At 42.2% G+C, this 17,173-nt stretch overlaps 1 protein-coding gene across 1 annotated transcript in view; it reads left to right on the top strand.

Moving 5' to 3' along the window:
* Positions 1-17,173, top strand: part of LOC144522554 (spondin-1-like) — a 279,723-nt gene that overhangs the window by 26,165 nt on the left and 236,385 nt on the right. Inside the window, exon 3 of the mRNA XM_078257725.1 lies at positions 5,275-5,408. Coding sequence (XP_078113851.1) covers positions 5,275-5,408 — 134 coding nt within the window. The remainder of the gene's footprint in view (positions 1-5,274; positions 5,409-17,173) is intronic.

Below are 17,173 nucleotides of genomic sequence, written 5' to 3'. Positions count from 1 at the left end.
GAAAGACCTCAAATGTGTATTTCAGTTTATTAGGGTACCTTAGTTCCACGGCATAGATAAGGCCCATGAGATAGGTGCAAGCATGTGCCACATCTGGGATACCAAAAAGGACTTTTGCTCCCCTGATGGCTATTCTAGCTTGCTTGGGGAGACCATCCCTGTCTTTGCTGACAACAAAGATGCTGAGGACAAATGTAGTAATACAATCTTTTGAACGGCTGCAGTATCGTCGTCATTGAAAACCTGTGACATACACCAGAGAGAATAAAACTTATTTATTGTATAGTAATGTGAAGGATGCATAACTCTTTGTTCCCTCTCCAAACAGAGGGTCAGATTGTTATGTTATGTGTTAATAATGAAATACACCACAATGGAAATAAGTCCTGGACTTTGTGTTTTTTATCCTTGATTGTACTTTGTGTCCTTCATGTGCAAGGCATTTTGATACAATTAAGTGAATCAAATCAAATCCCATTTCTACATAGGCACATTATTTAAAATATCCTAAAAGTCTTGTAAAATTATCAGCAAACAGCTATTTTTGTACAAACTTATTTCATATTGGCAGGGCTTTGAATCAGAGCTACAGCATAGTAATATTTTCTTTACCTGGTAGTCCTTGATTAACTCTCCAATGTTTTCACCAAGAGTGTGAGGCCTCTGATCACAACTTCTCTTCGGGACTCAATGTTGCTGTCCTACAAAAATATGAAATGAGATTACTCTAATATGAGAAATATGAGATTAATATAAAATATGAGATTACAGATGTCAGAAAGCAACTACATAAAACGTACTACTACTACGCTGTTGTAAATACATGCTTCATTTAACATGTCAAGGGTCTCATCAAGTTTCTTCCCAACGGCTCCACCCTTCCTCCTGTACAGGCTCAACAGCTTGGGTGTGTATTGGTCCAACTTGCCCAGGAATGTGGACTGCAGTGTGTGATCCTGTGGAATTCCTCCTCGATCTGAGAGAGACCAAGAGATGTAGACAAGACATGGAGATGTAGAAACATAATGAGACAGACACACATGGGGAAGAGAAACAGAATAAGACCTAGAAAAATTAATCCAAAGACTACACTGAAATCGACATTTAAATGATTAGGGATGCTGCACCGGAAGTGTAAGAATACTGAATCATTTTTTACACAGGTAATCAGGTAAGAATAGCTTTTATTCTGGCAGCCTCATCAGGTAAATATATTGCTCATTTCCCCACCACAGTTAATCAGATAAGTTTAGCTTTTATTCTCAGAGCTTCATGAGCTAAGCATTGTAAGCAAAGTTTTTCTTGGCAGTTTAATTTTGGCATGTGCCAACTTGGAAATTAACAAGTGCCCCCAAAACACACTTGAATTTTGAAAACAGGAAGATGTGCGACTTTCAAAAAATTGTGAAAGTAAACTAATAGAGCATTTTTAGCAAATGTAATCACCATCATGGGATCCATATAAAATACATATAACCAACGTTTTGTCCAGCCCATGAGTGAACAATGAACATACTTTTTGCCCCACATTCAATACTACAATTAACCAAGTGTTTGTATATACAAACCTTCAGTAGTTGTAGAGTCACCTGGTAAGGATACCTTCATCCAGTATAGTTGTAGAGACAACTGATGAAGATACATCATTGTTAGTTACTAACCACTGCAATTAACCAAAAAACTACACTATAATATAAAAAAGGCCAAAATAAAATGCATGAAAAATAGTAATTAAAGTTTTCAGATTTGCATTGACCTAATCTTCTTTATTTTACGTCTTCCACATTTATCATTTATCTGATGTTCATTTTATCTCTTTGCAGATTATTTCTGTTTCTTGCATGCATTCACATCTTTTCTGAAGCACATTGTACATTTATTCAGCAGTTGTTAGAATAAATTAGTCTGCTGGTTGCAGAACTGGTTGTAGAAATACGTTGCCTCTCATAGACTTACATGTAAATTTCTGGACTTTCCTTATCTTACTAAACAACTTCGGGACATTTCTATCACCTTCTGCATAATAGGCTACCTCCAAACCATTATGATCTGACAAGTGGCTTTTGAGATTTTAACATCTCAAAAGTTGCACTGAATATTTTTCCTGCTCGTAGCTTCTCAAAACTAGCTGTTTTGTCATTAATGTGGTAGGCTACTTCCAAGTCTAACAAACTTATTGACAGCCTGTAGTCTTAGATAAGACATAAAACTGGATATTAATGTTTCGTTTTAATTGTTTGCTGTCTCAATAACAGCTAGTGGCTAAGCTGATGTGAGTTAGCCGATAACGCTAGGCTAACTTTTCTAGCCTGTTTAGCTATATGGTTTGTTTGCCGTCAAACAGACACGTCAGACGCGTAGCTATCGGTAAGCAGGGTAAGCGGTGCTTACGGGCCCGGACCAATCAGGGGCCCGCGTGACTGGAAGATATTGATTGACAGCCGGGGCCCCCTATCGCATTTGGCCACTGACCAAGCGGGAGTGAGAACGGGTCAAATTAATTTCCTTGTTTCAGAGACCGCTCTGTTCACGTGTGTGACTCGAACAGCTCACATTTACCAACAAAACGTATAGCGAAAGACTGTGCAAAACATTTCAGACTGTCCTGCCAACCTGTAAACATTTTAACATCAATGTACGCTGTAACGTTTTTTCACTCTAAAGTCACTGAAAGCTGCTGCTGTTCACATCCTGTCTGATCTCTGCAGCGGGCGGGGCTGCTGAGTTCCCCCTGCGACTTACACACACACACACACACACACACACACACACACAATCACACACGGTGGATGCAGGAAAAACCGGAGATGAGACGTACAGGATGACCTAAATTGAGAACAGCTACACTCGTTATTGTAAGTTCAATGCTAAGTTTTTGCAGCATCCAAGGTTCCTAGGAAATCTCAGCCCAGAGTAATTAATTAATAGTAATAATTATTATTCTCCCCAAAACAAGTTTCCTTTTTTCTTTTTTTTTTTTAAAGAACTATACAAAAAACTTTTTTTGCAACTTTCACTGTCTTCTGCAACTTCATTGCAACAAACATACAAAAGACATTGCAACTTTTATCACAAAATCAGGCATTTTGGGCCGCAACAATCTAAAAAAAAGGCCACGAAATCCTGGAGGGACTGCCCTTGTGTGTTTTTTCATGTGTTATGGTGCACATTCACCAGTGTTTTTTTTGTTGTGGTGCACGTAGGCTAATCCTGATTTTGTCAGTCATCTCATCTCTTATATGCCTTGTCTCTATGATCCTATCCTGTCCTATTGATGGTAGCCTACTCATGGACATTGCACCGTCATCACGTGCTGTAGTAGGGGGGCCCGCCTTGATAATCCTGCTTAAGGGCCCAGTGTTGGCTCGTTACGCCACTGAGACATGTTATCTTTAAATAATTTTAAATAAATTCAGGGTACACATAATTATTACCGGGAACAGGTAACATTTAATATACATCCAGTAGATCATGTCAAAATTATCAAATGGAAGTTTACCTCATGACAACTCATTAGAAGATGCGAAAATGGTATATTTTACATTTGTGTGCTTGCGACAGAATTAAAACTTTACTGACTGAATGTTTGTAAACATGAAAGTGGTCTATATACTCGAGTTCATGTGTAGGGCCCTAGGATGCATTTTGGCGAGGGTTTTGCTTTAACGTCACACATGAGGCCTCGAGTAAAGCCACTTGCTAACGTTCATCTTCAAATTAAACGAAAAGACTCTAGACTTGTAGTTCTAGAGTCTGTTTGTTTAATTTGAAGATGACAGTAGGCCTAATATCTTATCTAACCAGGTGCTTGGCAAACTTTATTCTTACCTTAACGTTCAGTCGACTCAACTATAAACTCAGCCTCTGGAAATGTGGTCTACTGTTTTCAATCAGGAGAGAACGGGTGTGCGTGCCAGTTGGCGGTATTACGGAACAGCATAAATGAAATGAAACAATGCTAATGAGTGAGACCCAGTGTGACAGCTGTTGAGGATGCCTTCAAACAAGCCTTAATAAATCCACAACAGTACATGCTGTCAATACAGTGATTTGACCGTCAGAGAAACAAGGCTTTTGCGAACGTATCGGTATAAAATTTATGTGGATAAACTTAAAAATGTGGGCATATCAGCGATTTAAAAAAGTGTCTCGGTCTGCGTTTCGTTGGGAAATGTGGAGGATGTTTAACATGGGCAGTGAATGGAGGAAGGTCATTTGGAAGCTCAACGAGCCAAAAGTATAAGGCATATCTCATAACTGAGCACATTGCCTGAAACTAGACAAAAATACCTATGTTTTGATGTACAAATTGTGTATGACAAGTAGATATTGTGGGCTTGAGAGCAAGCTCCGGGTCCCAAGCTCCCTTCTCTAGCCACTAGGCCACCACTGCCGTCAACATACAGTCACCCTCTGTACTGTAGCTATATTGTTACTTCCCACAGATGAAATACCTTACTCACTGTGCAACAACAAGATTGGCAAGGAAAAATACATTTCTCTGTGAGTCTGAACATTTGCTGAGGTTCACAGATATCCATGACACACAAGAGGCTAGACGCACGAATCCATCTCCCCTGGAAGAAACTAACTAGGAAACGTAATTGATCCTGTGGAGTAAGCGAACAAGGTGTAGGAAATTAACCTGACCCTGTCCCAGCAAAAATTGGGCCGAATGCAGGAGCTTCACAGCGCACAGTTTGGATATTATCAACCGAATGTGAAAAAGTAAAGACTTGGCATAAACTTTTTAATCAGTTATTTTAATTATTTGCTTATGGTATTCAGACCATTGTTATTTTTTCTTAATTCTGCAAATGTTTCTGTCATTGTATTTACTATTTCATTATTTCATTCATACGGAGGTACGTGGCACAGCGGATCCAAGGTGCGCACTGTCACCTGCTGTGCATGGGTCCTCCCTCTCCTCCTCTTGCGTCGGGTTGGCTTGGGTCTGCCGCGATGTGCTAGACTCGATGATTTCCATTTTGACATCAGACCTTTTTTTTCTGCCATGGTTTGGTTCTTTGAACCCGTTGCATTCACCGCCCTTGTCACCAGTTTCTACTCTGCAAATTTTCTTTAATTGCTTATCCCAAATGACAAAAAAAAAAAATGTCCTTGCCTCCACCTCCGTGATCAGTACCTCAATCTCAGTCAGTGATTATTTTTTTTTTTTGTGTTTTGCGGTGGGATTAAGATCATAGTGACAAACAATCTCAGTGTATTAATATATTTATGTTTATGCTACGTATTTCCTTCTTCTGTTTCTAGAACATTGATAAGGAGGACACACAGTTCATGACCAACTGTGCCCCTGCAGTGACGGAGAGCACACCTCGAAGACGCACCAGGATACAGGTTTTCTGGACGGCGCCGCCTACTGGGTCTGGCTGTGTAATACTAAAGTGAGTTTCATTTTAAAAATAAGATTCTTTCAAACTTTCATGAGGCTTTTTTTGTTTTTTGTTATGGTGCCATTGTTAGAGAGCAAAAACTACAAAACCAAAATCAGCCTGCAGAGGCTTAAAAGTTGAGATATTCATCACAGTGAACATGTATCCATTTTGTATTTGTTTTTAATTAAGTTACCTCACACAATAATGCAGCAGCTGAAAACTCTACAAAATCCAAGAATTCAAAGTAAGCTACCACTCTACTACTTTGATCCATTACAAAAAAACAGAAAACAGTTGCAAGGTATTGCACAAAGCTTGTCTGTCAAGCTTTTTTTTTTAAATCAAAACACGCATCTGCCGGAGACAGCAGGTTAATCTAACGATGCTAATTACCTGAAATGAGGTTGAAGAAAGACACTGGAGTTAACACGACATTTTTGAATATTTTAAGCCATTAGTCAGAGACTGTCTAAAGTGAATCCTTTGTTCCTTCACAACAGAAACTTGAGTAATATCTGATCAAATATGTAGGCTGTTTTCATTGGCATTGCTAGGAAACAGATTTGGCCCATGTTTGCTTCCTGTCAGCTGATGTCATTTCGGGAAGATTTGTGTCCGTTTTGACAGACAAAAAAAATATAATAGTGTTCTTGGTTGCAGTGTATAGCTGTGTATAGTCTTTCTCAGTGTAGCCCAGAGCCACTTCCCCAAGCTTTTCAGTGGGAAGCATCCTGAAGTAGAGAACAGAGCAAAGCTAAGCAAGGGGGACGCAGAGACATGACACAGAGCTGCCGGTCTCGTAATATTATAATAATATGACTTCATTCTTGAAATCTCAGATTATATAACAGTGGCCGCAACACTCCAGCCAATATTGACAGACTGGAATTCCACCTTTTGGTTTATCTTGAGTCCAGTTCAGACCAAAAATTATTTTATTTCTATGTTACAAACTGTCAACTGGTTTTGACTGAGTTATAGACGGAGTCTAAATGAGAGTCTGAGAGCACGGTATATGGTTGAGCAAGCTAAAGAGTGACTGAAGAGAGGGAGCGTTTCATGGCTACTAGAAATGCACCTGTAGCAAGTTCTTTACTATCTCTATCCTCTTTAATATTTTAAGACACTACAAATGATATTCAGCTATAAAAAAGCCTGACAAGTCGGAAGTTAGAAGGCAAGTACAGAGAGTCGTTGCTATGGAGATGATACATCTCATCTCGTCACATTGGTGTGAACTGCAGTTGTTGAAAGTTTCAATTCAACGTCTCATCGCAAATCATTTGTCTGAACTGGGCCTTTTTCTCTCCTTAATATGTGGGTGTAGAGCAGCTTCTTTTTTAAAGGTTTTTTTTTCCTTTTTTGGCCTTTAATTTATAGGACAGATGAAAACAGGAAAGGGGGGAGAGAGTGGGATGATGACATGCAGCAAAGGGCTGAGGGTCAGACTTGAACCCGGGCTGCTCAATCAGGTGAGCTACCAGGGTGCCCCTAGAGCAGCTTTTGCCATGTTTACTCCAGTCCTCCCTCAGGACTTCTCCTGCAGCAGCAGCCAGCTATCGCTGCATTCTTCAACATCGCTTCTTCTTTCTGTTTTATGGCAGACTGAAACCACTGGTTTTGAGTTTGCATACTACCATCTACTTTACTGGAGACACTGGCCCTCATTTATCAATCTAACGTAGAAACCAGCGCAGATATGAGCGCAGAAATCATCTTACGACAGGCTTCATGTGTGATTCATGAAACGTTCGTATCACACCAATCAGAGTGTAAGAATGGTCATACAATCTAAAACAAAAATCCAGAAAATCACATTCTATGATTTTTAAGTAATTAATTTGCATTTTATTGCATGACATAAGTATTTGATCACCTATCAACCAGTAAGAATTCCGGCTCTCACAGACCTGTTAGTTTTTCTTTAAGAAGCCCTCCTGTTCTCCACTCATTACCTGTATTAACTGCACCTGTTTGAACTCGTTACCTGTATAAAGACACCTGTCCACACACTGAATCAAACAGACTCCAACCTCTCCACAATGGCCAAGACCACAGAGCTGTGTAAGGACATCAGGGATAAAATTGTAGACCTGCACAAGGCTGGGATGAGCTACAGGACAATAGGCAAGCAGCTTGGTGAGAAGGCAACAACTGTTGGCGCAATTATTAGAAAATGGAAGAAGTTCAAGATGACGGTCAATCTCCCTCGATCTGGGAGTCCATGCAAGATCTCACCTCGTGGGGCATCAATGATCATGAGGAAGGTGAGGGATCAGCCCAGAACTACACGGCAGGACCTGGTCAATGACCTGAAGAGAGCTGGGCCCACAGTCTCAAAGAAAACCATTAGTAACACACTACGCCGTCATGGATTAAAAATCCTGCAGCACACGCAAGGTCCCCATGCTCAAGCCAGCACATGTCCAGGCCCGTCTGAAGTTTGCCAATGACCATGTGGATGATCCAGAGGAGGAATGGGAGAAGGTCATGTGGTCTGATGAGACAAAAAATAGAGCTTTTTGGTCTAAACTCCACTCGCCGTGTTTGGAGGAACCAGGTTTGCACACACTGCAGCAGGGATTTTGGCCCACTCCTCCATACAGACCTTCTCCAGATCCTTCAGATTTCCTATTGGGTTCAGGTCTGGAGACTGGCTAGGCCACTCCAGGACCTTGAGATGCTTCTTACGGAGCCACTCCTTAGTTGCCCTGGCTGTGTGTTTCGTGTCGTTGTCATGCTGGAAGACAAAGCCATGACCCATCTTCAATGCTCTTACTGAGGGAAGGAGGTTGTTGGCCAAGATCTCACAATACATGGCCCCATCCATCCTCCCCTCAATACGGTGCAGTGGTCCTGTCCCCTTTGCAGAAAAGCATCCCCAAAGAATGATGTTTCCACCTCCATGCTTCACGGTTGGGATGGTGTTCTTAGGGTTGTACTCATCCTTCTTCTTCCTCCAAACACGGCGAGTGGAGTTTAGACCAAAAAGCTCTATTTTTGTCTCATCAGACCACATGACCTTCTCCCATTCCTCCTCTGGGTCATCCACATGGTCATTGGCAAACTTCAGACGGGCCTGGACATGTGCTGGCTTGAGCATGGGGACCTTGCGTGTGCTGCAGGATTTTAATCCATGACGGCGTAGTGTGTTACTAATGGTTTTCTTTGAGACTGTGGGCCCAGCTCTCTTCAGGTCATTGACCAGGTCCTGCCGTGTAGTTCTGGGCTGATCCCTCACCTTCCTCATGATCATTGATGCCCCACGAGGTGAGATCTTGCATGGACTCCCAGATCGAGGGAGATTGACCGTCATCTTGAACTTCTTCCATTTTCTAATAATTGCGCCAACAGTTGTTGCCTTCTCACCAAGCTGCTTGCCTATTGTCCTGTAGCTCATCCCAGCCTTGTGCAGGTCTACAATTTTATCCCTGATGTCCTTACACAGCTCTGTGGTCTTGGCCATTGTGGAGAGGTTGGAGTCTGTTTGATTCAGTGTGTGGACAGGTGTCTTTTATACAGGTAACGAGTTCAAACAGGTGCAGTTAATACAGGTAATGAGTGGAGAACAGGAGGGCTTCTTAAAGAAAAACTAACAGGTCTGTGAGAGCCGGAATTCTTACTGGTTGATAGGTGATCAAATACTTATGTCATGCAATAAAATGCAAATTAATTATTTAAAAATCATACAATGTGATTTTCTGGATTTTTGATTTAGATTCCGCCTCTCACAGTTGAAGTGTACCTATGATAAAAATTACAGACCTCTACATGCTTTGTAAGTAGGAAAACCTGCAAAATTGGCAGTGTATGAAATACTTGTTCTCCCCACTGTAATTGCTTACTGTTATAAGTTACCCATTATAAAAGTGGTTTGGATTACTTTATTTGGATTACTTTATCAATGCAAAGCAATTTCTAACTAACTAATTGAATTACACATTTTACCTCACTAATACAACTAAATACAATTACATTAATTTTGTAATTTAATAACATCATTTCATTACACATAACTAGTCACTCCTCAACCCTGCATACATTTTGTTCCAAAATAGAGATAATGATAAGCATTCTGGGAAATGGAGTCATGTTCCATCATGTTCTATCATGTTTCACAAAATTACAATTACAATAAATCAAACATAATTATTTGGTCTGTGACTAGAGCTTTTAACATTCATTGCTGGGGGAAAACATTTCCTGTTAATGTAATCTGTACAAGTAGTTCAAACTAATATAATTTATAGAATATTTAATGTAATCATATCTGACATATATTGTAAAGCTTCATTGTTAAACACTTCACTTAACTTATGTATATGAATTTCTTTGAATTTTTATTGAATTGCAATTCTGCTTCCTTTAATTCAAATTCAAATTGTAATTCTAGATCCTGTTTTTGACATCAATTCAAATTCAATTCAAATTCAAGAATTTAATTGGAATTTAGGAGTCATTCTCAATTCAATTCTGAATTGTGCACAAGCCTGCTTTGTATAGCCCCAGTTGGGGCTGTGCTGGACACTGCTCTCTGGGCATAAGGGTCATCTGGCTTCATCACTACATTTATGGCACCCTGTTTTCCTGCGCGATGTTGTGCAGAACCCCACAGGCTAAAACAATGTTGCAGACTTTTTCTGCCGTGCTGATGCAAGACAGAGCCATCTGCCCTTAATCAATCCGATGGAGCGCTCCACCTTGGCCCGTGCGCGTACTTGTGCACTGTTGTACCGGCGCATAGAGGTCTTCTAAAAGAGCCAGATCTGCCATTGCTGTTAAGTGATCAACTGATGACTTCTCCTTCTCCTGTTAAACTGATTATATGCTGCACTGCAAGTCCACACTGACTCGAAAACTTGCGTACACGAGTTCAGACCAGATGTGAGATTTTATCGCAGCCTACACTACACTGTGAGAAAACATAAGGACTCCGGGGAATAAGCTCCCCAGAGCTAAGTTAGTAACAAGCATTTCTTGAGCATGAGTGCAAACAGATGGAAAGAGAGAGGAGAGAGGAGCTCAGCGTATCAAAGAATGTCCCCTGGCAGTCTAAAACTTCAACAGCTTAACTGAGAGCTGGTCCAAGGCAGACCTGAGCCAGCTCTATGAGGGTTGGTAGATGAATCTGACGTCTATGAAGAGAAGCAGAGAAGAGAAGGGGTGCAGTGTTTTTAGATATACTTCCTCCCCCGCTGGTCTAGGCGAATGCTCAACTCCTCACTCCCTAACTATAAGCTTTATCAAAGAGGAGAGTTTTAAGTTTACTCTTAAATGTGGGGACAGTGTCTGCCTCCTGAACCCAGACTGGGAGCTGGTTCCACAGGAGAGGAGCCTGATAGCTAAAGGCTCTGGCTCCCATTCTACTCTTAGAGACTCTAGGAACCACAAGTAACTCTGCATCTGGGAGCGCAGTGCTCTAGTGGGACAATAAGGTACTATGTACTACTGCCTGACCATTAAGAGCTTTGAAGGTCAGGAGAAGGATTTTAAATTCAATCCTGGATTTTACAGGAAGCCAATGCAGATAAGCTAATACAGGAGAAATATGATCTCTTTTCTTAGTTCTTGTCAGCACACATGATGCAGCATTCTGGATCAGCTGGAGAGTCTAAACAGACTTATTTGAGCAACCTGACATTAAGGAATTACAATAGTCCAGCCTTTAAGTAACAAATGCATAGACTAGTTTTTTTTGCATCGTTTTGAGATAGGATGTGCCTAATTTTGGCAATGTTACGCAGGTAAAAATGCTGTTCTATATATTTGTCTTAAGTGAGTGTTAAAGGATATCTCCTGATAAAAAATAACTATCTTGTTCTTAATGCATGCTTGACATTTAACTAACTGACAGGTTTCGTTTGGCTTGATTGATAGGTATAATTGGGTATCATCCGCATAACAGTGGAAGTCACATAACTGATTAGTGACTACCTTCTCAAGGATCTTGGAGAGAAAGGGAAGATTAGATATAGGTCTATAGTTGGCTAAGACCTCTGGATGGAGGGTGGGTTTTTTCAGAAGAGGTTTTATCACAGCTACTTTAAATGACTGTGGTACATAACCTGTTAATAAAGACATATTGATCATATCTAGTAACGAAGTGTTAACCAAGGGTAAATCTTCTTTAAGTAGCCTAGTTGGGATGGGGTCTAAGAGACATGTAGATTAGATTAGATTAGATTAAACTTTATTGTTATTTAGCAGAGTACAGGTACATAGCCAATGAAATGCAGTTGACATCCAACCAGAATTGCAAAAGAAGCATTAAATACCAAAGTGCAGGTTGAGTACAGTATTCTGTGCAGTTATGTAGACGATAGAGATTATGTACAACAGTGTATAGTTAGATAAATACAGGTTTTCCAGATTACATGTCTACAGTGACATATAAGGAGTATAGAAGGTTATGTACAGATAGTATAAATAGACATTCTCTCTCTCTCTCTCTCTCTCTCTCTCTATATATATATATATATATATATATATATATATATATATATATATATATAGCACAGGTTTATGGGCAGGTTATGGAATAAAAAAAATATATATATATTGTGGAGTTTTGGGTGTTAGCAGTGCAAGGGCAGTGATGAAACAGTGCAGGGGTAAACGTAAACAGGTAAACAGTGCAGTGCAGTAAATGTAAACAGGTAAATAATGCAGAAGTAAAAAGTAAACAGTGCTAGACAGGAGGTGAAGTTTTGTTCAGCAGCCTCTGGAAAGAAGCTGTACCTGAGCCTGTTGGTGCAGGAGCGCAGGCTCCTGTATTGCCTGCCAGATGGAAGTAGGGTGAAAAGACCATGGTCTGTTAATACAGACCAGGGTGTGATATGCTTATAGGAGGCCCTGTTTTTGCTTTGACACAGCTACAACCATCAGAGGGTTAAAATTTCAGTGTCAAGTTTGGTGTCTATTGAATCGTCTACTCAGTGGCTATAAGGACATTAGGGTCTCGTAACATGGGAGTCTAACTGGTCAGAGCAAATGTCGGGCCTGACATTGCGTCAGAGGGATCATTGGCTTCCCATAGGGCTATCAAAGGCTAAACTGAACGTATTGGCTCAAACAAGGTATCTATGGAAAACTTAGACCTTAGAGAATACAGTGCCCACATGGAGCATGTAGAAGTCTCAGGTGAGAAGCGAGCCGCGATACAAGTGCGGAAATGAAAAAGTGTTTACAGATTTTCTGTTGTGATTTGGCCAGAAACTTCAAGATTGTGAGGCGAACAGCTCATTTTAGATATAATGGCTTGGATATTCCATTTCCTTGGACTCTTAGGGATTTATGAAAAAAAAGTTTGGGGCAAAATATCCCCGCTGTGGCTAAAAAGAGAAGGAAAAAGGTATGGATGCACTCTCGACTCTAGACACCAGCTGCGCAGTTTACGTCTATATTGCTTATATATTTTCTTTAACTTTTTAACAGTTGTATTACTGCTATAAATCTATCTATCTTATGCTTTGTGTGTGGGCTTAGTTGAATCATGAGACGCTAAGCTTTCACGTCGTATGGCTGTATATTTTGAAGATTTAATGTTGTAAAGTTATAAAAACGTTTATGAGTGGAGGTTACAGCGACGTTACAGCGACGCCACAGCGACAAAGTGTGCCGTCCACGGTACAGTGAACCTATGATTTAAGGACTAGACTTGATAAAAACTCAGAGAATTCAGATAAAAATTCAGAATACGAACCTGGTACACTACAAGAAATAGAATTGGCTGTAATGTTTTAATTATGTGAAAGATTAAGAAGAAGCCTTTCAAACGAGTTAAAATTTAGTTTAGGTTTAAGATTAATTAATAGGCTTGAGTCAAAGATGGCTGCAACTCCCCCTCCTCGGCCAGAGTCTCGAGGAATATGAGTAATAATATGACCGGGAGGAGTGGATTCATTTAGACCAACATATTCGTCATGGCACAGCCATCCATCCATCCATCCATCTTCGTCCGCTTATCCGGTATCGGGTCGCGGGGGAAGCAGCTCCAGCAGGGGACCCCAAACTTCCCTTTCCTGAGTCACATTAACCAGCTCCGACTGGGGGATCCCGAGGCGTTACCAGGCCAGGTTGGAGATATAATCCCCCCACCTAGTCCTGGGTCTTCCCCGAGGCCCCCTCCCAGCTGGACGTGCCTGGAACACCTCCCTAGGGAGGTGCCCAGGGGGCATCCTTACCAGATGCTCGAACCACCTCAACTGGCTCCTTTTGACGCGAAGGAGCAGCGGCTCTACTCCGAGCTCCTCACGGATGACTGTGCTTCTCACCCTATCTCTAAGGGAGACGCCAGCCACCCTCCTGAGGAAACCCATTTTGGCCGCTTGTACCCTGGATCTTGTTCTTTCGGTCATGACCCAGCCTTCATGACCATAGGTGAGGGTAGGAACGAAAACTGACCGGTAGATCGAGAGCGGTGCGATAAATTGAATGTAATACTGCACCCGCTGCGCCAATTCTTCGACCAATCTCCCGCTCCATTGTCCCCTCACTTGTGAACAAGACCCCAAGGTATTTAAACTCCTTCACTTGGGGTAAGGACTCATTCCCTACCTGGAGAAGGCACTCCATCGGTTTCCTACTGAGAACCATGGCCTCAGATTTAGAGGTGCTGATCCTCATCCCAGCCGCTTCACACTTGGCTGCGAACCGATTCAGTGAGTGCTGAAGGTCACAGGCCGATGATGCCATCAGGACCACATCATCTGCAAAAAGCAGCGATGAGATCCCCAGGCCACTGAACTGCAACCCCTCCCTACCCCGACTATGCCTCGATATCCTGTCCATAAATACTACAAACAGGATTGGTGACAAAGTGCAGCACAGGCGGAGGCCAACCCTCATCTGAAATGAGTCCGACTTACTGCCGAGAACCCGAACACAGCTCTTGCTTTGGTCGTACAGAGATTGGATGGCCCTGAGAAGGGACCCCCTCACCCCATACTCCCGCAGCACCTCCTACAGTATCTCCCAAGGGACCCAGTCATATGCCTTCTCCAGATCCACAAAGCACATGGGTATAATCCCAGGCTCCCTCCAGGATCCTTGCGAGAGTGAAGATCTGATCCGTTGTTCCACGACCAGGACGGAATCCGCATTGTTCCTCTTCAACCCGAGGTTCTACTATTGGCCGAACCCTCCCTTCCAGCACCTTAGAGTAGACTTTACCAGGGAGGCTGAGAAGTGTGATACCCCTGTAATTGGCACACACTCTCTGGTCCCCCTTTTTGAACAGGGGAACCACCACCCCGGTCTGCCACTCCTTAGGCACCGCCCCAGACTTCCATGCAATGTTGAAGAGGCGTGTCAACCAAGACAACCCCTTTACACTCAGAGCTTTAAGCATTTCTGGATGGATCTCATCAATCCCTGGGGCTTTGCCACTGTGGAGTTGTTTAACTACCTCAGCGACTTCCACCAGGAAAATTGACGACAATCCCCCATCATCCTCCAGCTCTGCCTATACCATAGTATTAGCTGGATTTAGGAGTTCCTCAAAGTGCTCCTTCCACCGCCCTATTACCTCCTCACTTGCGGTCAACAGCGTCCCATCCTTACTGTACACAGCTTGAATGGTTTTCCCGCTTCCCCCTGCTGAGGTGGCGAAAGGTTTTCCAGAAGCACCTTGGTGCCGACCGAAAGTCCTTCTCCATGTCTTGTCCAAACTTCTCCCACACCCGCTGCTTTGCCTCTTTAACGGCAGAGGCTGCAGCCCTTCGAGCCCTTCGGTACCTTGCAACTTCCTCCGGAGTCCTCTGGGATAAAGACTCCTTCAGTCGGACGGCTTCCCTGACCACCGGTGTCCACCATGGTGTTCGTGGGTTACCGCCCCTTGAGGCACCTAAGACCCTAAGACCACAGCTCCCCGCCGCAGCTTCAGCAATGGAAACTTTGAACATTGTCCACTCGGGTTCAATGCCCCCAGCCTCCACAGGGATGCATGAAAAGCTCCGCCGGAGGTGTGAATTGAAAGTCTGTAGGACAGGGGCCTCCTCCAGACGTTCCCAATTTTCCCGCACTACCTGTTTGGTCTTACCAGGTCTGTCCAGAGTCTTCCCCTGACCCAACTCACCACCAGATGGTGATCGGTTGACAGCTCTGCCCTTCTCTTCACCCGAGTGTCCAAAACATACGGCCTCAGATCAGATGAAACGATTATAAAATCAATCATTGACCTTCGGCCTAGGGTGCTCTGATACCAGGTACACTTATGAGCATTGCTATGTTCGAACATGGTGTTTGTTATAGACAATCAATGACTAGCACAGAAGTCTAACAACAGACAAGCACTCATGTTTAGATCACCGAGGCCGATCCTCCCAGTCACGCCTCTCCACGTATCTCCATCATTGCCCACGTGCGCGTTGAAGTCCCCCAGCAGAACTATGGAGGCCCCCATTGGAGCCACATACAGGACTCCATTCAAGGTCTCCAAGAAGGCCGAATACTCCGAACTCTTGTTTGGTGCATATGCACAAACAACAATCAGAGTTTTCCCCCCCACAACCTGCAGGCGTAGGGAGGCGACCCTCTCGTCCACCGGGGTAAACTACAACGTAGCGGCGCTCACCTTTCTGTCTCACTGTCCTCTCTCCGTTGTTGTAACTTGCTTTTCCATTTTTCTATTTTTCTTATGGTGCTACTCATTGGTGGTTCTACATTGAATTACACCCCGGGCGAGACCCCCTTCAAGAAAAAACCCCCCAAAAAAACAAAAAAATTCTGCACAAAGTTATATTATAATCAAAACATAAGTGGAAGAGAAAATTATATTTTTCAATTGCACAAATCCTTAATTAGAACATTTGAAAAACACACTTAAGATAATCCAATAATTTAACTATTGCAATTACAACAGGAAACACACTTTTTAAGGTGCACAATCTCCACCTCCAACATTGCCAAATGACAATGAACACAATTCTGCACAAAATGTGACAGTATAAGTTATCAGAACTTAAATAAATATACACTATATACATAAATGTTCAAAAAATATATACAATCAGATATATAAAAAATGTAACAAGAGCAGAGAGCAACAATAATATAAAATATTCAGAATAATATACAAATAAAATATAGAATAAATATTCTAAATAGCACAAATCCTTCATCACACAAATGTGAAAACACACTAAAGAGAATCTAATTATTACACTATTGCAATAAGAACAGAAAACATAAACTAAAACTAAAACCTGACCTTTCTGGCCTTCCTTGATGCAAAATCATCGATGATGTATGATTGTATGAAATCTGCTCCCCTATTGAAATATTGATACTGATGGAGGCAAGGCCAGTGAGCCGTTCCTGGGACATGGTTGACCTCAGGTATGACTTGAGCAACTTCAGTTTGTAAAAGCTCCTCTCTGCTTGAGCCACAGTGACTGGCAGAGTAAGTGCAATCCTGAGAGCAGTCCAAAAGTTCTCCGATAGATCCTTATCATGTATTAAAGTGATAAGCTCAAGGAGGCTCATGGTCTTTGATGACAGGTCAAGGAAGTTCTTAATTTCCTGCACAAGCTCTCTACTGTCCAAATCCAAATCCAAAGAGTGCCCCTTAAAGTGCAGTGTGGTGCCTAGTGCCTCGCATTGCTCTGCCAGCTCCTCATCTGCAAGACTTGGGAAATTTGTCAAAACCCCAAATTTCTTTCCCACTTTTTCCAATGTGGAAAATCTCTCCTTGATGACTGACGTGGCTGCATCAACGACAACTATGAAGAATCCAACCTCCAACTTCCTAAGTGCATCAATGAAGTGCAAGGCTC

This window comes from Sander vitreus, chromosome 8 (genome assembly GCF_031162955.1).
Source record: "Sander vitreus isolate 19-12246 chromosome 8, sanVit1, whole genome shotgun sequence".
NCBI lineage: Eukaryota > Metazoa > Chordata > Actinopteri > Perciformes > Percidae > Sander > Sander vitreus.
This window is presented reverse-complemented; position numbering and strand designations above follow the sequence as displayed.